Source organism: Pristis pectinata, chromosome 34 (genome assembly GCF_009764475.1).
Source record: "Pristis pectinata isolate sPriPec2 chromosome 34, sPriPec2.1.pri, whole genome shotgun sequence".
Taxonomy (NCBI): domain Eukaryota; kingdom Metazoa; phylum Chordata; class Chondrichthyes; order Rhinopristiformes; family Pristidae; genus Pristis; species Pristis pectinata.
In genome coordinates this window covers 8,958,299-8,982,817 of record NC_067438.1, presented here as the reverse complement: position 1 = coordinate 8,982,817, position 24,519 = coordinate 8,958,299, and the positions used below count along the sequence as shown (strand labels likewise).

At 50.9% G+C, this 24,519-nt stretch overlaps 1 protein-coding gene across 1 annotated transcript in view; it reads left to right on the top strand.

Moving 5' to 3' along the window:
• The first annotated feature begins 5,776 nt into the window (after positions 1 to 5,776).
• LOC127585840 (neurogenic locus notch homolog protein 1-like) overlaps positions 5,777 to 24,519 on the top strand; it is an 86,386-nt gene continuing 67,643 nt past the window's right edge. The window contains 3 exon segments of the mRNA XM_052043540.1: positions 5,777 to 6,165; positions 21,562 to 21,643; positions 23,026 to 23,291. Of these exon segments, the coding sequence (XP_051899500.1) occupies positions 6,096 to 6,165; positions 21,562 to 21,643; positions 23,026 to 23,291 (418 nt within the window). The 5' untranslated portion in view covers positions 5,777 to 6,095.

Genomic DNA, 24,519 nt, shown 5'->3' with positions numbered 1-24,519 from the left:
CTTCACCGGCCTGGGCCCTAAACTCCAGCATGATACGTATTTGCCAATACAATAGAGGTGTTCAAGAGGCTCTTGGATAGGCATGTGAATTGTGCAGTGAATGGAGGGACATGGGCATTGTGTAGGCAGAAGGGATTAGTTTGGTTAGGCATTTAATTACTAGTTTAATTAGTTCATCACAACACCGTGGGCCAAAGGGCCTGTTCCTGTGCTGTACTGTTGTATGTTCTATGTTGTATGTTCTAAAACCTATCCATTTCTTGAAGCACTTGCTTAAGATTGATTCCTCTGACCAAACCTCTGGTCACAATCTTCTGTGACTTAGTCTCAAAGTTTTGTTTGATAACACTCGGCACGGTAGCGTAGCGGTTAGCGCGACGCTATTACAGCGCCAGCGATCGGGGTTCGATTCCCATCGCTGTCTGTAAGGAGTTTGTATGTTCTCCCGTGTCTGCGTGGGTTTCCTCCGGGTGCTCCGGTTTCCTCCCACATTGCAAAGACGTACGGGTAGGTTAATTGGGTTTAAAATCGGTGGCGCGGACTCGTTGGGCCGGAAGGGCCTGTTACCAAGCTGTAAATAAAATTTTAAAAGAATACTCCTGTGAGCTACCTTGGGAGATTTTTTTTTTGCAAATAGAAGGTACAAGATAAAAGCATTACAATTGGGATGGGACATGCCAATAACCCCACAGAAGTTCTGCTCAGTGCCAGTCCCTATCGACGGAGGTAGGCTCGCACATTCACCCTGGGTGTACAGCAATGTTGGCTGGGGAAGAGTGATGTATTTGACATGGGAACTAAAGGGGAAGACAGCCTGCAGTTCTGTAGGTGCCAAGCTAACTTCTGTGCTTGGTTTTCCTCTCCATAATCCAGACTTTGCCTTCAGAAGGGGCCTGCTGTAACAGTGGGGCCCATCCTCCAGAACAGTGCCCATCACCGAATGTCATTGATGAGGGAATGGTATTCACCAAAGTGGACCCTGCACAAATTCTGTAACGAGAGGTTCCACAAGCTTCACCATTTGTCTAAGTTGTTGTCCCTGCCCTGGGAGTGTGTGACGGGACGGGGTAGAGGAAGCTTTGCTCTGTACCTAACTCCTGCTGTCCCTGCCCTGGGAATGTATGATGGGCCAGTTCAGAGGGAGCTTTACTCTGTCTAACTGCATGCTGTTACTGCCCTGGGGGTGTATGGTGGGATAGTGTAGAGATAGCTTTACTCCGTATCTAACCTGTGTTGTTCCTGCCCTGGGAGTGTATGATTGGACTGTAGAAAGGAAGCTTTACTCTGTATCTAACCTGTGTAATCCCTGCCCCAGAAGTGTGTAATGGGGCTGCATAAAGGAAGCTTTACTCTGTATCTAACCAGTGTAGTCCCTGGCCTGGGAGTGTATGACGGGACTGTAGAAAGGAAGCTTTAATCTGTACATAACCTGTGTTACTTCTACCCAGGGAGTGTGTGATGAGATTCTATAGAAGAAGCTGTACTCTGTATCTGACCTATGTTGTCCCCATCTTCACAGTGTGTGAGGGGACTGTATAGAGGAATTTACCCTGTCTAACTGCATGCTATCCCTGCCCTAGGAGTGTGCATTGGGCCAGTGTTGAGAGACCATTGCTCTGTATCTAATCCGTGCTGTCCCTACCCTGGGTGATGAATGTTCTCTGAGAGTCACGGTGCCATCAGGGAGCGGAGCAGCTCTCTCTGTGCCCACGGTTTCATTCGAACGGAGGCAGTATTCTCACGCCCTGACTGTTCCCAGCCATTTGTTAGTCCAATTCATTTGGAAAAAAAATTTAAATAATGTATTTCAAAACCCTTTCCAAGTAAAACTTGAAAAACAAATTTATTTTTACTTCAGAGAAAAACATCTCTGCGGAGCAGAAGACCCTTTTGTTGCCAAGGTCCAGTCTGAAATGAGTGCACTCGCCCATGTGTACATCTGCCCCCCACTAACCCTTCATACTGGCGAACACAGTGGCTTCAGATAACAGCTAGCTGTGCATATTACATCTATACACACTATGTTAATTACTGCAGATCACCCATTCTTAAAGGCATGTGAGATGTAAATATTCCAGTAAGTTATGTAACTCTGACTGTTACTGTATAACATTTATATTTAATGACACAGAGGTTATTCAGCCTATTGCATCCATGCTGGCTCCAGAGAGAAATCCCATCAGTCCTATTCCTTCCCTCCCTATTTCCCTATCGCCCTGCAACTTATCCTCTCAGGCACTAGCCCATCAACTCCTTTTCCTGATTTTTGTTTTTGCCACTTATCCGGCACTGGGAGCCAGTTCTCCTCCCAGTGCATGGGTTAGATACGGAGCAATGGTCTCTCAACACAGGCCCACTGCACACTCCTAGGGCAGGGATAGCATGCAGTTAGACAGGGTAAAGTTCCTCTATACAGTCCCCTCACACAACCTGAAGATAGGGATAACATAGGTCAGATACAGAGTAAAGCTTCTTCTATAGAGTCCCATCACACACTCACTGGGTAGAATACGAACATTAATTTTTTTTTATTTACAGCGTGGTAACAGGCCCTTCCAGCCCAACGAGTCCACGCCGCCCATTTTAAACCCAAATTAACCTACCCGTACGTCTTTGCAATGTGGGAGGAAACCAGAGCACCCGGAGGAAACCCACGCAGACACGGGAGAACGTACAGACAGTGACGGGAATCGGACCCCGATCGCTGGCGCTGTAATAGTGTCACGCTAACCGCTACGCTACCGTGCTGTCTTGGTCTATAAACTGTACATACCCATATACATTATGTGAAGTAATCTGTTCTCCAAAGCAGTGCATACCTTGTTCAATGCTTTTACTCAACATTATTTAACCCACAGCCCAATGTGGTAATCCGTCTTTATGCAGTAATGAACCTATTCATTGGACACAGTACTTAACCCACTAGTTTACAGCAGTTATTCCATAACCTACAGAGCACAAGAAGGAGTTGCACTGCTTTGGAGAACAGATTACTTCACATAATGTATATGGGTATGTACAGTTTATAGACCAATTAATGTTTATATTCTCTGGAACAAGTACTGCATTTAGTCTGTGGACTATGTACTGCACACAGGCCATGGAAGGTGAAGAACTGACAGCTGATCTCGGCTTCAAGTGCCATCTGTTGCATAGAACATAGAACACTACAGCACAGTACAGGCCCTTCGGCCCACAATGTTGTTCCAACATTTTGTCCTGCTATAAGATCTATCTAACCCTTCACTCCCACATAGCCGCCTATTTTTCTATCATTCATGCTCTCCCTGTTTCCCCTGGGTGCTCCAGTTTCCTCCCACGGTGCGCTGGGGGAACTGGCTCCCAGTGCGGGTAAGTGATTCAAGGCTGATTTTTGTGCCTCGTAGCGAACAATTTTCACCCGTTCCCCCAAATCCCCCATTCCTTATTTCACAAAAACTCAGTCTCAGACTGAAATCTGTTCAGCAACTGAGGATTCACAGCTCTCTGGGGCTAAGGAATTCCAAAGATTCCAACAAAACTCACATACATCTCAGCCCATGGACCAGATTCAATACTTGGCTCATAGCCTGAATCCAGTGACCGATAATCCAGACCCCGCACCTACAGAATCCTTCATGGGATCGGCAAAACCTACTGATGCAGAATGAAGTCATTTGGTCCACTTTATCTCTGCCAGTTTGATAAGATTTTTTTCCCCAAAAATATATTTCTGTTTTATAACTTTCCAAGTAAGTGTTTAAACGTGATGAGGGATTCTGCCTCTCGCAACCTTTCAGGCAGTGTGTTCTACACTCCTGCCATCCTCAGGGTGAAATATTTTTCTTCCTATCCCCCTCTAATCTTTCTACCAATTACTTTAAATGTCTACCCCATGATTTTTAACCCTTTTGCTCAGAGAAATGAGTTTTTGCTACGTGCTCTTTCCAGACCCCTGATTGTTTCAGATGCCTCAATTAAGTCTCCCCTCAGTTTCCTCTGTTCCAAGGAAAACAGCTTTATCCAATCTTTCATCATGGCTACAACCTTCAAGTTCTGCCAATGTCTTCACTGGTTTTCCCTGCACCTTCTCTGGTACAGTCTCATCTCTCCTGTATTGTGGGTGACCAGAACTGTCCGCAGTGCTCTGAGTACTTGTCTCATGGTTCGTACACAGTTCACCTTATGCACAGCGTTACCAAAGTTCATCATAAGACCATAAGATATAGGACCAGAATTAGGCCATTCAGCCCATCGAATCTGCTCCACCATTCGATCACGGCTGATTTTTTTCAACCTCATTCTCCCGCCTTCTCCCCGTAACCCTTAACCCCCTCACCAAGCAAGAACCTATTGATCTCTGCCTTAAATACACCCAACGACTTGGCCTCCACAGCCCTCTGTGGCAATGAATTCCAGAGATTCATCACCATCTGGCTGAAGAAATTCCTCCTCATCTCAGTTCTAAAGGGACGTCCCTTTATTCTGAGGCTGTGCCCTCAGATCCTGGACTTTCCCACTGATGGAAGCATCCTCTCCACGTCCACTCTATCTAGGCCTTTCAGTAGGTAGTGGGTTTCAATGAGATCCCCCCTCATCCTTGTAGTGTAGCGGTTAGCGTAACACTTTACAGTGCCAGTGACCTGGGTTCAAATCCAGCCACTGTCTACAGAGCTTGTATGTTCTCCCCATGTCTGCATGGGTTTCCTCCGCGTGCTCCGGTTTCCTCCCACATTCCAAAGACGTACAGGTTAGGAAGTTGTGGGCATGCTATGTTGGCGCCGGTAGCGTGGCGACACTTGCGGGCTGCCCCCAGAACACTCTATGCAAAAGATGCATTTCACTGTGTGTTCTGATGTACATGTGACTAATAAAGATATCTTATCCTATCCATCAAGTACAGGCCCAGAGACATCAAACGCTCCTCATACATTAACCCAGGGATCATTCTCGTGGACCTCCTCTGGATCCTCTCCAGGGCCGGCACATCCTTCCTTTGATCTGGGGCCCAGAATTCCTGACAATATTCTGAATGCCACTTAAGGAAGGCACTGCTAACAGACATCTTCAGACACTCCTTGAGGAGCCTGCCTGTCATTGTGGATGTAAGTAGAACCATGTGGCTTGCACCAAGAATGATGACATCTGAACAAAGCACGTTTCATCCATGGCTCTATCTAGTCTAATCCATAGATAAATGTTGTAAAGAACATGTCACAATAATAGGGCACACGTTAAGATGAATTCTGCATTTTTGCCACCTTATGTAGTTGGGGCCATTTGGACCATCCTGTCTGTGCTGGCTCTCTCTCTCTCACTAGTTCCCCTTCACCTCTCCCCAAGCCAATTCTCTCTAGCTTTGGAAGTTTCTCTCCATTGATTTATCCAATTTTCCAATGGACCCACCCCCACCGTATTTGCATTGTAGATTCCAGTCAGGAGCTGTATTAGGAAGATTTGTCCTCATCTTAATTCTTGTCCCCTTTAACCAGAAATGAAAGCAATATTCCAAATTTCTAAACTGATTTTTTTTTTAAATAAAGCACCTAAACTCGCAGGTTATGAACAACACTTTACACAAAGAAAGCCCTTCCATTGAGACAAATACTCTCAGCATATGGCTGGTCAAATCGCTGGCAGCCCGGCCCCACGGATCAGCGACCAGGCAAGCGGTCTTCGACGTGCTAACGCAGCGGGAAGCTCCGGACCACCGGCCCCGGCGGTTGGAGATCCCCGGCACCTGACACTTCTCCCGGATTTTGACCTCATTTCCCTCCGCCACTGGGAAGCAGCAGCGCCCTTGCGGATGATGAACGGCGCGGCTGGGAGAGAGAGCTCCCAAACACGGAACACACACGCCCTCCAGTTGCCCTGCCTTTGGCAGGCTTCCCGAGAGCTGATGTGGGGGTCGTTTCCTCCGCGCCTTTCAGTGGCCGTCAGACGCACGGCGCCCGGGACAAGCCCGGGGCGAGCCCAGCCAACCGCTCTGTGATCTGGGAGCCAGCCACCGCTACTCCCCGGAGCTTCGCTTCGCATTTGTTCGCTGGGATTTATTTATTTTTTCTTGGTTTCCCCGTGCGGACGTTTCCGACCAGCTGACGGTCTGAGGGAGAGGGATGGTGCACCTGCTGGGAATCTTCCTGATGATTCTCCCAAGTTCTGAAGGTGGGGAAAAGACGCGCAAAGGTAGACGTGGACCGTCACAGTTAAACGGGGACACAGGCGGACGGGACACGCACACCGGTGCTCACTCACACACGCAGCCCCCCACCCCCCCCACACACACACACCCACCCCCCCATACACACACCCACCCACCCACACACACACACACACACACACACACACACCCATACACACACCCACACACACAGCCCCACACACACACACCCACCCACCCCCCATACACACACCCACCCACACACACACACCCACACACACACACACACACACCCACACACACACCCACCCCCCATACACACACCCACCCACCCACACAGCCCCCCCCCACACACACACACCCACCCCCCCATACACGCACCCACCCACACACACACACCCGCGCGCACACACAGACACACACAGACACACACACCCATACACACACACAGCCCCCCTCCACACACACGCAGCCCCCCACACACACAGCCGCACACACACATGCAGCCCTCCCCGCACACAAACACACACACACACAGCCCCCCCCACACACACAGCCCCCCCACACACACACAGCCCCCCCCCCCACACACACAGCCCCCACACATGCAGCCCCCCCCCCCCACACATGCAGCCCCCCCCCCACACACACACACATAACGGACAAACACACAGATAGATAAAGACAAGAAGAAACAGGCTAACGCGCACACCAGAACCCCTCGGAAACTTCCGCGGCGCCACCCTGCTCGCTTCACAACAGGGTCGGGCTGACGGTTCGCCGGCGGCCGGGGTCGGCGTCAGGTCTGTCCCGGTCACCGACCGAGCAACACGAGTGGCGGGTGAAGTGGTTGGGCTCCGCGACGCGAAGGGCGAGAAGCGGCAGTCAGTGCGCGGGGATGAGAGACGGGCTGGGCGAGGGGAGCGCGCCCGCGTTTACGGCGCAAGGATGACCTGGCGCTACCGAAATGATTAACGCCAGGGAACGAGAGGAGAAGAGGTTGGGGAGGGGTGTGGGGGTGCGTGAGGGGTTGGGGTAGGGGTGTGGGGGCGTGTGGGGGGTTGGGATATGTGGGGGATTAGGGTAGGAGGTGTTGGGGGTGTGGTTGGGGATGTGGGGTGGGTGGGTGGTGGGGGGGAGCTTTAGTAAAACCAGACTGTGTTGGAAACACTCAGCGGGTCGGGCAGCATCCGTGGAGGTGGGAACAGAGTCAAAGTTTCCGGTCGAAGAACGCTCCTCGGGACTGGAAAATTGCGAAAATCTTCATTTTTTAAATTGCAAAGATGAAGGGTTGAATAATTCAGAGCGGTCCCCTACCCTCTGCAACTTGTAACCAATCTGTTTCCCCACTTTACCTTGTTCTGAAGGTCTTCGACCTGAAACGTTAACCACGTTTCTCTGTCCCCAGAAACTGCCTGACCTGCTGAGTGTTTCCAGCAGTTTCTGGTTTGAGTTCAGATTTCCAGCGTCTATATATTTGTTTTGATTGCTGTGAAGCTTGCTGGCCTCTCGTCTGCCTGAAGCTGCCTCTGCAGATTGATTTGTGGGTTTGAAAGCGGTGAGAATCGGTTCCTCCAGCCCATGCTTGAAGTGAGCTTAATTCCGTTCCGTTTCTCAGCGGCAGTGCGGGTATGCGGGCTTCAGTGGCCGGCCCCATCCCCCTGCCAGCTCCCGAATGGGGGACTCAGAAGTTAGGTCGGATCCGTGCCGGATTAGGATTTGAGTATCTGAGTTTAGCTGCGGGCGGCCCTAACGTGTCCCGCAAACGGCACCGGGCTTCGCATAGAGAGGTGGGCGGAGGGGCTCCCGGGGAGGTGCGTCCAACTCCCCCTCTGCCGGGGACGGCTCGCAGCCGGGTCCCTGCTCCGGGCATCAGGGCGGATCGCGTGAACCCTCTCGCTGTCCCGCGGGACAGCCCAGCACCCACGGGTAAAGCGGCAGGCCAGCCGAGTTTCTGGGCAAAATATTGATCGGGAGGTCAATATCGGGAGGTAAATTAAAACTTAAGTCATCGTATAACTTGGGACAAAACTTTTAACATCAGAATCAACACACAAGGCGCTGGAGGAACTCAGCGGGTCGGACAGCATCTATGGAGGGAAATTAAACAGTCGGTGTTCGGGACCGAGACACTTCATCCCGACTGACGCAGGGTCCCGAAGACGGGTCTCACCCGAAACGTCGACTGTTTATTCCCCTCCACAGATGCTGCCCGACCTGCTGAGTTGCTCCAGCGTTGTGCGTGTGTTGCTCCGGATTTCCAGCATGTGCAGAATCTCTTGTCTCCATTTAACATCAGAATACCGGATTGGTACTGGAGACCGTCTAGTTCACCAATGTATTACAGGGGAGCGGATCTGCGGCCTTCCCCGGTCTGACCCCAATGTAACTCCAGACTCACCTGAACAGTGCAATGGAGACACAGGAGACTGCAGATGCTGGGATCCCGAGCGTAAGAAATCAAACTGCTGGAGGAACTCAACGGGTCAGGCAGCATCTGTGGAGGCAAAGTCAAAGTCAAAGTCGAGTTTATTGTCATCTGCAGAAGTCCATGTGTGCGCAGGTGCAATGAAAAACTTACTTGCAGCAGCATCACAGGCACAGAGCATCAGATACACAACATTCACAAGAAAAACATAAATTTAGCAAAAATTACACACAGTTTTTACAAGAAAGAACACAACAAGAACAAAAAAAATGTCTGTTGCAATGCCAAGTGGTCGCAGTGTTCCTGTACTGAGGTAGTGATTAGGGTTGTGCAGGTTGGTTCAAGAACTGAATGGTTGAAAGGAAGTAGCTGTTCCTGAACCTGGTGGGGTGGGACTTCAGGGTCTTGTACCTCCTGCCCGCTGGTAGCTGGCCCTGGCCCTGATGGTGGGGATCTTTGATGATGGATGTTGCCTTCTTGAGGCAGCACCTCCTGTAGATACTTCTGGTGGTGGGGAGGGATGTGCCCATGTTGTATTGGGCTGAGTCCACTACACCCTGCAGCTTCTTATGTTCCTGCACCTTTGAATTGCCGTCCCAGACCATGATGCAACCAGTCAGGATAGTCAACAGGATAATAGTCAATGTTTTAGAATATAGAACATTACAGCACAGTACAGGCCCTTCGGCCCACAATGTTGTGCCGACATTTTATCCTGCTCTAAGATCTATCTAACCCTTCCCTCCCACATAGCCCCCTATTTTTCTATCATTCATGTGTCTAAGAGTTTCTTAAATGTCCCTAATGTATCTGCCCCCACAACCTCTGCCGGCAGTGCGTTCCACACATCCAGCACTCTCTGCGAAAAAAAAACCTACCCCTGACTGTTCTGGGACAAGAGCCTGCATCAGGACTGAGAGCGTAAGGAAGAGATGGCCGGTATAAAGAGGTACGATCTGGCAGCATCTCTGGAGGCGAAGACAGAGTCAATTTTCTGCCCCAGGACTGAGGGGTTCCAGTATAAACAGGTGCCGACTTTCCTTTGCCTTGACAGATGCTGTCTGACCCACAGAGTTCCTTCGGCAGCTTTTCTTCCCCCTCCTAACAGTCTCTTGTTAATGGGCCACTGGAACAGGAAATCTGTGCCCATTAGTGGTGGCGATAAATGCTGACCTTGTCAGCGCTGTCCATACCTTGTAAGGGAATAAACAAAAATGGCATTGCTATTTCAGTGTTGTTAGGCAGCAACTGTGGCAGCTAGGCTTGGTATGGCCACTGCTCTGCCCAGGACCGCAAGAAACTGCAGAGAGTTGTGGACACAGCCCAGCGCATCACGGAAACCAGCCTCACCTCCTTGGACTCTGTCTTTACCTCTCGCTGTCTTGGCGAAGCAGCCGGCATAATCAAAGACCCCACCAACCCTGGTCATTCTCTCTTCTCTCCTCTCCCATCAGGTAGATACAGGAGCCTGAGGGCACGTACCACCACTGTGGACAGCTTCTACCCCACTGTGATAAGACTATTGAATGGTTCCCTTATACGATAAGATGGACACTGACCTCACCATTTACCTTGTTGTGACCTCTCATTTTATTGCACTGCACTTTCTCTGTAGCTGTGACACTTTACTCTGTACTGTTATTGTTTTTACCTGTACTACATCAATGCACTCTGTACTAACTCAATGTAACTGCACTGTGTAATGAATTGACCTGTACGATCGGTCTGCAAGACAAGTTTTTCACTGTACCTCGGTACAAGTGACAATAACAAACCAATACCAATACACAGCAAGATTCCACCAGAAGTAATGTGGATGTGAGGTGGGGAGTTGTTGGTGATGTTGACTGGGGGTGAACAATGGGTGGGGCAATACCTCCACAACGCATGTTTGCCCCCCCCCCTCAGCGAGCAACCAGGTTATCCCTCCTACGTATCTGCAGTTAGTTTGGTTTTGAACATTACCCCTCAGCTCTGAACCTCAGCCTCCCCGGTACTGCATGGGAGCCTCAGCCAAGACTTTGGTCCTTGCATTTCTGGAACAGATTTGACTCCCTCACCTCCCCGCCCCCCCCCCCCCCCCACCCCCCAGCCTTTCAGCTCAGAGGCCAGAGAGTTCTATTTGAGTAAAAATCAGAATCAGGTTTGTATTACTGGCTTATGTGACATGAAATGTGTTGTTCTGTGGCAGCAGTACAGTGCAAAGACATAAAATTTCCATAAATTACAAAAATAAATAAATAGTGCAAAAAAAAGAATAACGAGGTAATGTTCATGGGTTCATGGACCGTTCAGAAATCTGATGGTGGAGGGGAAGAAGCTGTTTCTGAATCGCTGAGTGTGGGTCTTCAGGCTCCTGTACCTACTCCCTGATGGTAGTAACGTGAAGAGGGCGTGTCCGGGGTGGTGAGGGTCCTTAATGAGAGATGCCACCTTCTTGAGACACTGCCTCTTGATGCTGTCTGGTTTTAAAGGTAAAACATGGGAAGATCAGACAGTCAGTTCTGATTTGTGTTCCCTGTACAGATTGAGAGATGGTAATTTATGTTATTGAATCGATGGAAAGGTTAAGAGAAGATATGTCTTTGGTTAGAGGAAGGCAGGTCTCTGAGGAAGGAACACAGCAAGCACCGATGGTGGCTGTACTCCCTCTCCCCAGGGAGCTGTTGATGCTGAGAAGTGACTGCGGCTTCAGAGACTGGGGTCTGTAGCCTTTCATTGGATCGGGGGCAAGGTGGAGTGGTGCGTAACGGAGCACAGACCAGCACAGACTAGAGGGGCCCAGTGGCCCACCGTTGTTCACAGAGGAATGGGGGTCTGGAGGATTTTGAACATGGATATGATGATTATCAGGAATGGGAACAGAGGGAGATGAGGAGCAGGGGAGAGGTGTAGGACTCCAAACGCCTGACTGACGCGTGGTAGGAAGTACACACAAGCCTGCAGACACCAGTCGAGAAAAATTGCATGGATTTTGCAGAGGGTCCATGCTGGGCAGATGGGGTGTTATTCAAGTGCCTTATGGTGGGTGCTGTTGAAGCTCTTGGTCATTGGTATTGGTTTATTATTGTCACTTGTACCAAGGTACAGTGAAAAACTTGTCTTACAAATGGATCTTACAGGTCAATTCATTACATAGTGCAGTTACATCAAGTTAGTAGAGAGTGCATTGATGTAGTGCAGGTAAAAAAATAACAGTACAGAGTAAAGTGTCACAGCTACAGAGAAAGTGCAGTGCAATAAGGTGCAAGGTCACAACAAGGTAGATCATGAGGTCATAGGTCATAGTCCATCTCATTGTATAAGGGAACTTTCAATAGTCTTATCACTGTGGGGTAGAAGCTGTCCTTGTCTGGTGGTACGTGCCCTCAGGCTCCTGTATCTTTTACCTGATGGAAGAGGAGAGAAGAGAGAATGTCCTGGGTGGGTAGGGTCTTTGATTATACTGGCTGCTACACCAAGACAACGAGAGGTAAAGACAGAGTCCAAGGAGGGGAGACTGGTGTCGTTAATGCGCTGGGCTGTGTCCACAACTCTCTGCAGTTTCTTGCGGTCTTGGGCAGAGCAGTTGCATACCAAGCCGTGTTACATCCAGATAGGATGCTTTCCATGGTGCATCGGTAAAAGTTGGTGAGGGTCAAAGGGGACAAACCAAATTTCTTTAGCCTCCTGAGGAAGTAGAGGTGCTGGTGGGTTTTCTTGGCCATGGCATCCATGTGGTTTGTCCAGGACAGGCTGTTGGTGATGTTCACTCCCAGGAACTTGAAGCTGTCAACCCCCTCGACCTCAGCACCATTGATGTAGACAGGTGCATGTACACCGCCCCCTTTCCTGAAGTCAATGACGAGCTCTTTAGTTTTGTTGACATTGAGGGAAAGATTGTTGTCATGACACCATTCCACGAAGCTCTCTATCTCCTTCCTGTACTCCGATTCATCGCTGTTTGAGATACGGCCTACAACGGTGATATCATCTGCAAACTTGTAGATGGAGTTAGAGCAGAACCTGGCCACACGGTCATGAGTGTATAGGGAGTAGAGTAGAGGGCTGAGGACGCAGCCTTGTGGGGCACCAGTGTTGAGAATAATTGTGCTGGAGGAATTGCTGCCTATCCTCACTGATTGCGGTCTGTTTGTTAGAAAGTCAAGGATCCAGTTACAGAGGGAGGTGTTGAGTCCTAGGTCTCGGAGTTTGGTGACAAGCTTGCTTGGGATTATTGTATTGAAGGCAGAGCTGTAGTCAATAAACAATAGTCTAACGTAAGTGCCTTTACTGTCCAGATGCTCCAGAGCTGAGTGTAGGGCCAAGGAGATGGCATCTGCTGTAGACCTGTTTCGGCGATAGGCAATTTGCAATGGGTCCAGGTTGTCTGGTAGGCTGGAGCTGATGCGTGCCATGACCAACCTCTCAAAGCACTTCATGATGATGGATTGGGTTTACGTCTTTGAAAGGTGGGAGGAAACTGGAGCACCCAGAGGAATCGGCCATAACAAAGCATAGGGCAGGCTCGAGGGGCCAAATGGCCTCCTGCTTCTAATTATGTTGTTTTTTTGCCCAAGCCTTCCCCCAAAGCGAGGAATGTCTGTGTTCTAAGAGAGTTAAAACTCCTGGTATTTACTATTCACTGACAGGTTGAGATCACAGCAGCTGCCACTACATAATGGGCCATTCTCTCGCAATCTACGAATGTTTGTCTGGGATAAGGCTTGCAGGATGGGCTGTGTTTTTACTCACTTCCTCCCCTTGTTCTTATTTTGCTCGGCAAATTTAGTCACACATCCTCTAGCAACGCTGATCCTGGAACAAAAAAACAGCCAGGGGAGTGTTTATTCTGGAAATCTAATCAGGAAGTGTTTCGATTAATGGAGCATTCTTTTCTGTGGGCCTGGGACACGGGGATTCTTACAAATGACGTTTGACGGCCACGACGGTGGCAGAACTTTGAAAAAGAGTAGATGAAAACAAAGGCCTGAGGGACGCCTGAGAGCTGGTTGCGTGCACTGGGAGTTTGACACCTATTGGCAGAGGTTAAAACAATAAGGAACCCTCCAGCCACTCCCTGTGCCACACCCTGTGAGACTGCACCCTCAGTCTCCTGGTCCCACCCTCAGGAGCCCCCTCCCTGAACCCTCCTTCCTTAATCCCCCTCCTTAAAACTTGCCCCTTTGATTGATCCAGACTCCCAACTAATAGCCGGTGACCTGCGCTATTGTCTAAATGCTTGCAATCTTTTCCTGTGTTGAAGGCTCCAAAGAGTTTTTGTTGTAATACACAAGTGCAAAAGTTTGCAAAAAAAAATTAACAAACAAGTAAATAAATATTTAGAATTATCAACAGACATACAGATGAATAGGTAACAATACATAGATAACGGCATGTGGTTGTGGATAAGAGATAAGATATCTTTATTAGTCACAGGTACATCGAAACACACAGTGAAATGCATTTTTTTGTGTAGAGCATTTTGCGGGCAGCCTGCAAGTGTCGCCACGCTTCCGGCGCCAACATAGCATGCCCACAACTTCCTAACCTGTACGTCTTTGGAATGTGGGAGGAAACCAGAGCACCTGGAGGAAACCCACGCAGACATGGGGATAACGTACAAACTCCTTACAGACAGCGGCTGGAATTGAACCCGGGTCGCTGGCGCTGTAAAGCATTACACTGGCCACTACACTACCGTGCCTGCCCTACCAATACCAATACTTAGTGAAGTTACAAGATAAGGAACAGCAGGCCATTCTGCCCCTCGTGACTTCTCTGCCATTCAGTGAGATCACGGCTGGTCTTTAACCTCAGTACCACCTTCCTGCACTCTCAGCCAATGCCCCTGGATTCCTTGAATGTCTAAAAATCCAATCAACCGAAGTTGATAGGTTGCACATCTTTCTTCAATCCGTACAGGGAATCTTCTCCTGCTGCAGGGCTGCCACCCGAGACGTTAACCGTCCCTCTGCCTCCACGGACGCTGCTCGACCCGCTGAGTTCCTCCAGCAGTTAGGTTTTTGGCTTGGGAGTCATCTCTTGCCTGGCTGAGAACAGGTGGGGCCTCGGTGTACTGTCACAGAGGCAGCCACTCCCACCCTTCACTGGGGGTCCTGTGTTGGCAAGTCTGGAACCCGATTCCCACAGTAGGCTCTCCATTCCAAGCTCTCTTACGGGAAGAGGTCACCGGATGGACCAAGGGAAAGATTCAAGGATGTGCTTGTGGATATCGACATCCACACTGCCTCCTTGAACCTCTGGCCCATGGCTGCTCAAGGTGGTGAAGGGGCATTCAGGAGAGCACTGAGGATGTCGAGGCCTGCATATCGGGAGCTCACAAGAGGCCCTGCTTAAGCAGCGGAAGGTGCGCACCACATCACAAACCCATCAGTCACCTCCTACCCCATAGAGTCATAGAGTAATACAGCACGGAAAGAGGGCCTTCGGCCCAACTGGTCCATGCCAGCCACGGCATCCTCCCTGCTCGTCCCAGTTGCCCACATTCGGCCCATAACCCTCCAAGCCCCTCCCCTCCACGTACCTATCCAAATGCCTCTTAAGTGTTGCAATTGTTCCCACCTAGACCACTCCCTCCAGCAGCTCATTCCAGGTACTCACCACCCTCTGTGTAAAGCAGTTACCTCTCAGCTCTCTTAAATCTCATCCCTCTTATCTTGTATCCATGCCCTCTAGTTGTGGACCCAACCCTGGGGAAAAGACTATGACCGTCCACCTGATCTATACCCCTCATGGTTTTATAAACTTCCATGAGGTCACCCCTCATTCTCCTACGCTCCAAGGAATAGAGATCCAGCGTGGCCAACCTCTCCCTATAAAGTCCAGGCAGCAGCCCCGTAAATCTCTTCTGCAATCTCTGCAGCTTGGCGACGTCTTTCGTACAGCAGCGTGACCAAAACTGAACACGGTGCTCCAAGTGCGGCCTCACCAACGGCCCCACCAGTGCCGTTTGTGGATCCCTTCAGCCAACTCACAACCCACACAACCAGAGTGGAAGCAGTCACCTTCGATCCCATGGGGAGTGGGAGCGTGGGCACCCGTCCTCCTGCCTGAGAGACGAGCAGGCTCCCAGAGAGTTGGGAGGGGTGGAGTGATTGGAGTAGTGGGGGGGGGGGTGAATTTGCCAGCTCCCTTACAGTTAATTCTCTGGCTTGGTTGTGTTCGGTGGGAAGCAGGGTGAGGAAGGGTGTGAGGCAGCTGGAAGCTGAGAGGGGCCCCATCCACCCAAGGCCGTTATACACACTGGAAGCTCTGACCAGACTGCTGATGATCTCCTTTGAAGTTGCCTGCAACATTGTTGTCATGAAGCCATTTGGGAAAAGATAATGAGTGCGATTACATATACGTGCACTTAATGGATCACAGGAATCGGTGGTGAGACAGGATGTCTTGCACAGTCCGCCATAAGGACAAGAGAAATAGGGCCAGTGTTCAGTCACAGAGGCCCTGGAGAGTGCTGCACCATTCAACAAACACATGGGCTATCTGACCTTGCCCTCGGCTCCACCTTCCTGCCTCCTTCTCTCCTCCTTGAATATATTCAGTGTTTCAGCCTCCACAGCTCGAGGTCTCCTTGAAGAAGTGCAGCTTCCCCACTGAGCCCTGGGAAGCTCTGGCCCATGACCTCCCCAAGTGGAGGAGCAGCGTTTGGAATGGTGTGGAGAATATTGAGGCCCAAGCACTGGGAGACGCGGAGACCCGTGCATGCAGCGGAAGGAGATGGCCACCTCACGACCTACCCAGCTGCCCACCCCGTCAGCTGCTCCCAGCAGTAGAAGAGGCTGGGGTCTGCACATTCATCAGCCACCTTGGAACCTACAAAAATTTGAGTCATCTTCGATCCCCAGGCACAGAAGAAGAAAAATTCCTCCTTGTTCCTGGAGCAGAGAATGCCGAAGAATTGACGCTTTCCAAGTTCCTCCTGATCTCCACATGTATTGGGCAAACCTTTTATTTCGATTCTCTCTTTAAATGTGATCTCAATGGTGTGACTTCCTCTTTAGATAGGATCCTGATGGGGAGTTTTACTATTTAAACATTTTCACCCTGAGGACATCTCTTTGAGGAGAATCCCAATGGGAAATTGCAGCCTTGAAGCAGGTTCCTGATGTGGAGCTTCTCTCTTTAACCAGGTTTCTGAAGGGGAGATTCCGAACTTGGATAGATCTCAAAGAAGTTATTCTGTCTTCGAACAGGATCTTGATGGGGAGATTGTCTTCTTAAGTAGAATTCTGGTGGAGAGATCCTTTCTATGTAGGATCCCAAATGGCAGAATTCCTCCTAAAATTAAATCTTGATGGGGAGATTCTCTTTTTATTAGGATTCTGATGGGATTCTCTCATTGAACATGATCCCACGGGGGGGGGGGGGGGGGGGGGGGGGGGGGGGGGAGAGAGGGGAGTTGGGGGGGGGGTGGAGATTTCCTCTTTCAATAAGGGAATCCCACGTGCTATATGACTGCTTGCACCCGGTCTTTCAAGCAATAAGAAGACACAAGTGGAACTTACTGGCCCGAATGTCCCTCACTACCAGATGGCTAAAAACTTTATCAATCTCGATCTTGAACATAGCCAATTGCAGCACAACGCAAGTTCTCCAAAGAAATCAATCACAGTAAGTGGGTCCTGAGTCAGGTCACAAATGTTCTCTCTGACATGAAACTCTCTTTATTGGCCCTGGCTGGGAATCTCTTCTTAAAGGTATCCCCATCATGGTTAACAGGCTGCTGAATGGGATCTGCCCAATGAGTGGGTGCCCAGATGATGGAAACACCAAGTGTTGTTGCTTTGCTTGGTGTTGGGGCTGAGCTCTTGAGACGCGGCTGTGTAATGTGTGGGTTTGATCCAACAAGCTCGCTTGGATTAGGAGTGCTTGTGGACTTTAAACACACAGCCAATTCCACATGGAACTGTGCTGTGTATTTGGACCAAACTGGAGTCGATCACACAGTTAATTTCGATCGACAGGGGGAGTAACCTGCCAACTGTGTGGTGGTGAATTGGACTCTCCGTCCCCACCACTCTCCATTTCACAAGCTGAAGCTTACTGGCATTGGTGTTTCGGGATTGCGGATCCCTCAAATCCCAGCCCTCCCTGCCCCCACCCCACTGAGGGAACACAGGATTCTACAACCAAGTCCTGGTGAGGGCCCATCACTGCACCTTATTGATCCCCTCTCAATGCCAGATGAGACAGTGTGCTCCCACAACAGCCACAGCACACGCCTGCTTTCTCTTGTCAAATCTGTGTGTTAAGTTCCAGGGTTTGTGTGTGTTGGGTGGCAGGGCCTGTGCATTTGGTGCCAGGGTGTGCGTGTTGGGTGCCAGAGTGTGTGTCTGTAGGGTGCTATGGTGTGTATTGGGTGCCAGGTGTGTGTCTGTAGGGTGCCAGGGTGTGTGTGTGTTGGGTGCCAGTGTTTTGCATGCCATCCAGACAGATTATTTCATTACAACAACACATTGAGGTTGTACAAGTGAAAACAATAGCAGAATGCAGAATAAAGTGTCACAGTTACAGAGAAAGTGCAGTGCAGGCAGACAATGAGGTGCAAGGGTCACGACGAGGTAGATTGTAAGGTCAAGAGTCCACCTTATTGTACTAGGGAACCATTCAATACTTATAACAGTGGGTTAGAAGCCGTCCTTGAGCCTGGTGGTACATGATTTCAGGCTTTTGTACCTTCTGCCCGATGGGAGAGGGGAGGAGAATGTCTGGGGTGGGAGGGGTCTCTGATTATGTTGGCTGCTTTACTGAGGCAGCGAGAAGTGTAGACTCCATGGAGGGGAGGCTGTATCCTGTGATGTGCTGAGCTGTGTCCTCAACTCTCTGCTGTTTCTAGCAGTCATGGGTGGAGCAGTTGCTGTACCCGGCTGTGATGCATCTGGATAGGATGTCACCGAATCTGCAATCTGAAATAGAAATAAAATGTTAGAAACACTCAGCAGGTTTGTCAGCAGCTGTGGAGAAGGAATAGAGATATTTTCTCAGGTCAAAGACACTTGTCAGATCTAATGGTGCTTAACCCGGTGTGTGTGTGTTTAAACTATTAGGTGTACGACTATTGTAATACATGTTTCTTTAGTCCAGTGGCTGTGTGTTTAATGCAGTAGGCATGCGTTTAAATGAATGGGTGTGCGTTTAAATGAATGGGTGTGTGCATTATCTGGCACTTGATTATTTAACCCAATGGGTGTAGATTTAATCTGGGAATTCAACAGACGGAGCATTTCATTCAGTGGACGGTGCATTTCATTCACAGAAAGCGATTCATTCAGTGGATGGAATTTTTCATTCAATGGAATCAGAATCAGGTTAATTATCACTGACATATGTCGCAAAATTTGTTGTTTTGTGGCAGCAGTACAATGCAAGACATGAAATTACTATAATTTACAAAAATAAATAAATAGTGCAAAAAAGAAATAATGAGCTAGTGTTCATGATTTCATGGACCGTTCAGAAATCTGATGGTGGAGGGGAAGAAGCTGTTCCTGAATCACTGAGTGTGGGTCTTCAGGCCCCTGTACCTCCTTCCCGATGGTAGTAATGTGAAGAGGGCATGTCCCGTGTGGTGAGGGTCCTTAATGATGGATGCCGTCTTCTTGAGGCACCGCCTCCTGAAGATGTCCTCAATGGTGGGGAGGGTTGTGCCCGTGATGGAGCTGGCTGAGTCTACCACCCTCTGCAGCCTCTTTTGATCCTGCACATTGGAGCCTCCATACCAGGCAGTGATACAACCAGTCAGGATGCTCTCCACTGTACATCTGTAGAAATTTGCAAGAGTCTTTGGTGATGTACCAAATCTCCTCAAACTCCTAATGAAGTAGAGCCACTGACGTGCCTTCTTTGTGATTGCATCAATGTGTTGGGCCCAGGATAGATCCTCTGAGATGTTGACGCCCAGGAGTTTGAAGCTGCTCACCCTTTCCACCGCTGACCCCTCAATTAGTACTGGTGTGGATGGACTGATGTAATCTGTTTTGTCTTTCATTCAGGTGATGGCTGTGTTTTATCCTGTTGACATTTTGTTGCGTTCAGTGGATGTAAAGTTTCATTCAGTGGAAGGAGTGTTTCGTTCATTGTGCCCACTGTAGTAAATTCAAAGCAATGAATATTTCATTCAAAGTGCAATATTTTTGATCATGTATTGCAGTGAGTTGTGTTTGATTTGATGGACAGAGTGCTTTAATTAGTGGAAGGGGTATTTGGTGCGTCTTGTGTGTCATTCACTTTCATCTTGTGGATAGTGTGTTTCATTTTTGGACAGAGTGTTTCATTGGGTGGATGGAATGTTTTATTCAGTGGACAGACCGTTTCAATCACTGATTGCCCAGGGTGATACATTCAATGGATTGAATATTTCACTTTTTCATTCGATTGATTTTGATGAGTAGCCGGAACCTTTGGATCAGTGAACAGCGGTGAATGTGGTCTCCGTGGACTTTAGCAAGGCTCTTGACATGGTGTCACTTGGTAGGCTCGTCTGGAAGGTTAGATCACATGGAGTGTAGTGTTAGATACAATATTACCTTGGTGGAACGAGGCAGAGGATTCGAGGGGAGGGTGGTTTCTCCGACTGGAAGCCTGTGACCAGTGGTGTGCCACAGGGATCGGTGCTGGATCCACTGGTTTTGTCATCTGTAGGAACGATTTGGACGACAAAGTGCTTAACATGGTTAGTAAGTTTGTGAACGGCACTAAGATCGGTGGTGTGGTGGACAGTGAAGAGAGTTATCGAACGTTACAATGGGATCTAAACCAGCTTGGGAAGTGGGCCAGAGAATGGAATTTAACTCAAAAGTGCTTGTAGTTGCACTTTGGTAAGTTGAACCAGGGCAGGACATTCACAGTAACCAGTGGGGTGCTGGAAAGTGTTGTAGAACAGAGGGACCCAGGGGTACAGGTACAGAGTTTCCTGAAAGTGGAGGCACAGGTTGACAGGGTGGTGAAAAAGTTTGCCTTCATTGGTCAGGGCTTTGAGTACAGGAGCTAGGACGTCATGTTACAGCTGTACAAGACATTGGGTGAGATTGCACTTGGAGTTCTGGGTTTCAGAAAGATTTCATTAAGCTGGAAAGGATGCAGAAAAGATTCACATGAACGTTACCAGAACTGGAGGGTTCAAGTTACAAGGAGAGATTGGATCGGCTGGGACTTTTTTCCTTAGAGCGTAGGAGGCTGACGGGTGACCTTGTGGAGGTTTATAAAATCATGAGCAGCATGAGTAAGGTGAATGGTCAGAGTTTTTCCCCAGGGTAGGGGAGTCTAAAACTAGAGGACATGGGTTTAAGGTGAGAGGGGAAAGATTTAAAGGTGCAAGTCTTTCACACAGAGGGTGGTGGGTGTGTGGAACGAGCTGCCAGAGGAAGCGGTAGAGGCGGGAACAGTTACAACATCTGAAAGATATTTGGACATGTACGTGGATAGGAAAGGTTGAGAGGGATACGGGCAATGAGACCACCTCAGGTGGACAACTTGGTCAGTGTGGATGAGTTGGGCTGAAGGGCCTCTTTCTGTGCTGTATAATTAAATGTGGCTGATTTTGCCTTTCATTCAGCGGACTGGACGTTTATTTCGGTAGACATAATGTTTTATAACATCAAAGTTTTGCTGCATTCAATGGATGTATACTCTCCGTGACTGGATGGACTGATTCATTCAATTGGCACATTGTTTCACGCAGCAGACGGAGCATTTCATTCAGTTGACAGTGTGTTTCAGTTGGTGGAAGGAGTGTTTTATTCAGTGGACCGGCTCTTTCATGTAATGGATGTACAGTTTCGTTTTTTGATGGAGCGTTTCAGTCAGTGGACGGAGCGTTTCATTCAGTTGACAGTGTGTTTCAGTCAGTGGACAGAGCATTTCATTCAGTTTCATGCAGCCTGCTCCTTTGCTTTGTTCCGTGGAGAGAGTTCTGTTGGTGACTTGATTCACTTTTCATGTGGACATCTGTAGTGTGACACTAACCTATTTCTGATTTCCTGATCTCTAGGATTTAACTGTCTAAACTCTCTGGATTCCTGTCTTAATGGTGGGAGCTGCAAGTCCTATAGTAACGGAACCGGGAACTGTCTGTAAGTAACAACATGCTAAAGCAACTTGGGATTGGTCTCAGGGAGTATCATTTTCTTTTGGGAATCTGTCAGGTATTGGAGGGAAAAGCAGAGCAGTGATAGGTGGACAAAAGAGGGGAGGCGGGGTGGGCACAGGGTGGTGATAGGTAGATGCAGGTAAGAGATGGTGACGGGCAGGTGCGGGGGAGGAGGGGAGAGCAGATCCACTGGGGGATGGGTCAAAGGTAAGGAGAGAGAGGGAAAAGAGGAAGATGAAAGAGAGAGAGGCTGCGAAAGGGAAGAAGAGAAGAAGCGTGGGGGTGGGGGGGGGGGATTACTTAAAGTGGGAGAATTCAATGTTCAGTCCTGAAGAAGGGTTCGGACGCAAAATGTTGACTGCCTGGTTTTCTCCACAGATGCTGCCTGGCCTGCTGAGTTCCTCCAGCATCATCGTGTTTTTCCTCTAGATTCCAGCATCTGCAGTCCTTTGTTTCACCCTGTCCCTGTGTTACCCTGTGCCCTGCACTACCTTCTGCTAGTCAATGCCCTGTCCGTAATATGTCGGTCTCAGTACCCTGTCCTGTTGCCCTGTCTTGTAAGACCTTCTGTGTCTCAGTACCTGGTCCTGTAGTACACTGTCTGTCTCTGTCCCTTGTCTTGTAATGCTTTCTGTGTCTCAGTGACCTCTCCTGTAATACCTTGTGCCCTGTAATACATACTGTCAGTGTCCTGTCCTATAATACCTTGTGCCCTGTAATACATACTGTCAGTGTCCTGTCCTATAATACCTTGTGCCCTGTAATATGTTCTGTGTCCTGTCCTATAATACCTTGTGCCCTGTAATACATACTGTCAGTGTCCTGTCCTATAATACCTTGTGCCCTGTAATATGTTCTGTGTCCTGTCCTGTAATACCTTCTGCACTGTAATATGTTCTCAGTGTCCTGTAATACCTTGTGCCCTGTAATATGTCCTGTTCTATAATACCTTCTGCACTGTAATATGTTCTGTCAGTGTCCTGTAATACCTTGTGCCCTGTAATATGTTCTGTCAGTGTCCTGTCCTGTAATACCTTCTGCACTGTAATATGTTCTCAGTGTCCTGTAATACCTTGTGCCGTGTAATATGTCCTGTCCCAAAATACCTTCTGCACTGTAATACGTTCTGTCAGTGTCCTCTCCTGTAATGCTCCGTCTCGTAATACCTTCCGTCTCAAGACCCCATGCCCTGTAACGCCCTGTGTTGTAGTGCAGGCGTCGGGTCATTGAGGGACGGGGAGACCTCTCGGGACGTGGAGCAGGAGGGCGGCGCTCCCTCGGCACAGCGCCGGCCGGGACACCGCCCCACGCCGGTCGGCCGGTGCTCTCACACCTCCACTGACGCTGCCCTCTCTTCCCTTCCAGCTGCCCGCCGCTGTACCTGGGCGACCGGTGCCAGTACGAGGACCCCTGCCCCGGCGCCCACTGCCAGAACGGGGCCACCTGCCTGCCCGTCGTCCGCAACGACTCGGCCGCCGCCTCCTGCTCCTGCCCCCCCGGGCACACCGGCGGGCTGTGCGAGAGCGGCCCGGGGCACCCCTGCCAGCCCAGCCCCTGCCTCCACGGGGGGAGGTGCGAGCCCGCGTCCGGCGCCGCCGGCTACAGATGCAGCTGTCTCCACGGCTGGAGAGGTAAGACGGCGTCCCGGGTTTTCCATCCAGAGATTCCCCCCCCCCCCGCCTCCGGTGGTCAGGGCTCAGAGCACGGGGTACGTGACCTCCTCCTCCCCCCTCCCCCTCCCCCTCCCCCTCCCCCCCCTCCCCCCCCCTCCCCCTCCCCCCTCCCCCCCTCCCCCTCCCTCCCTCCCCCCTCCCCTCCCTCCCCCCCTCCCCCCCCTCCCCCCCCTCCCCCCCCTCCCCTCCCCCTCCCCCTCCCCCTCCCTCCCTCCCTCCTCCCCCTCCTCCCTCCTCCTCCTCCCCCTCCCTCCCTCCTCCTCCTCCCCCTCCCTCCCTCCTCCTCCCCCTCCCTCCCTCCTCCTCCTCCCCCTCCCTCCCTCCTCCTCCTCCCCCTCCCTCCCTCCTCCTCCCCCCCCTCCCTCCCTCCTCCTCCCCCCCTCCCTCCCTCCTCCTCCCCCCCTCCCTCCCTCCTCCTCCCCCTCCCTCCCTCCTCCTCCTCCCCCTCCCTCCCTCCTCCTCCTCCCCCTCCCTCCCTCCTCCTCCTCCCCCTCCCTCCCTCCTCCTCCTCCCCCTCCCTCCCTCCTCCTCCTCCCCCTCCCTCCCTCCACCTCCTCCCCCTCCCTCCTCCTCCCTCCCTCCTCCTCCTCCCCCTCCCTCCTCCTCCTCCCCCTCCCTCCTTCCTCCTCCTCCTCCCCCTCCCTCCCTCCTCCTCCTCCCCCTCCCTCCCTCCTCCTCCTCCCTCCCTCCTCCCCCTCCCCCTCCCTCCCTCCTCCCCCTCCCCCTCCCTCCCTCCTCCCCCTCCCCCTCCCTCCCTCCTCCCCCTCCCCCTCCCCCTCCCTCCTCCCCCTCCCCCTCCCTCCTCCCCCTCCCTCTCCCCCTCCCTCCCTCCTCCCCCTCCCTCCCTCCTCCCCCTCCCCCTCCCTCCCTCCTCCCCCTCCCCCTCCCTCCCCCCCCTCCCCCTCCCTCCCTCCTCCCCCTCCCCCTCCCTCCCTCCTCCCCCTCCCCCTCCCTCCCTCCTCCCCCTCCCCCTCCCTCCCTCCTCCCCCTCCCCCTCCCTCCCTCCTCCCCCTCCCTCCCTCCTCCTCCTCCCCCCCTCCTCCTCCTCCTCCCCCTCCCTCCCTCCTCCTCCTCCCCCTCCCTCCCTCCTCCTCCTCCCCCTCCCTCCCTCCTCCTCCCCCTCCCTCCCTCCTCCTCCTCCCCCTCCCTCCCTCCTCCTCCTCCCCCTCCCTCCCTCCTCCTCCTC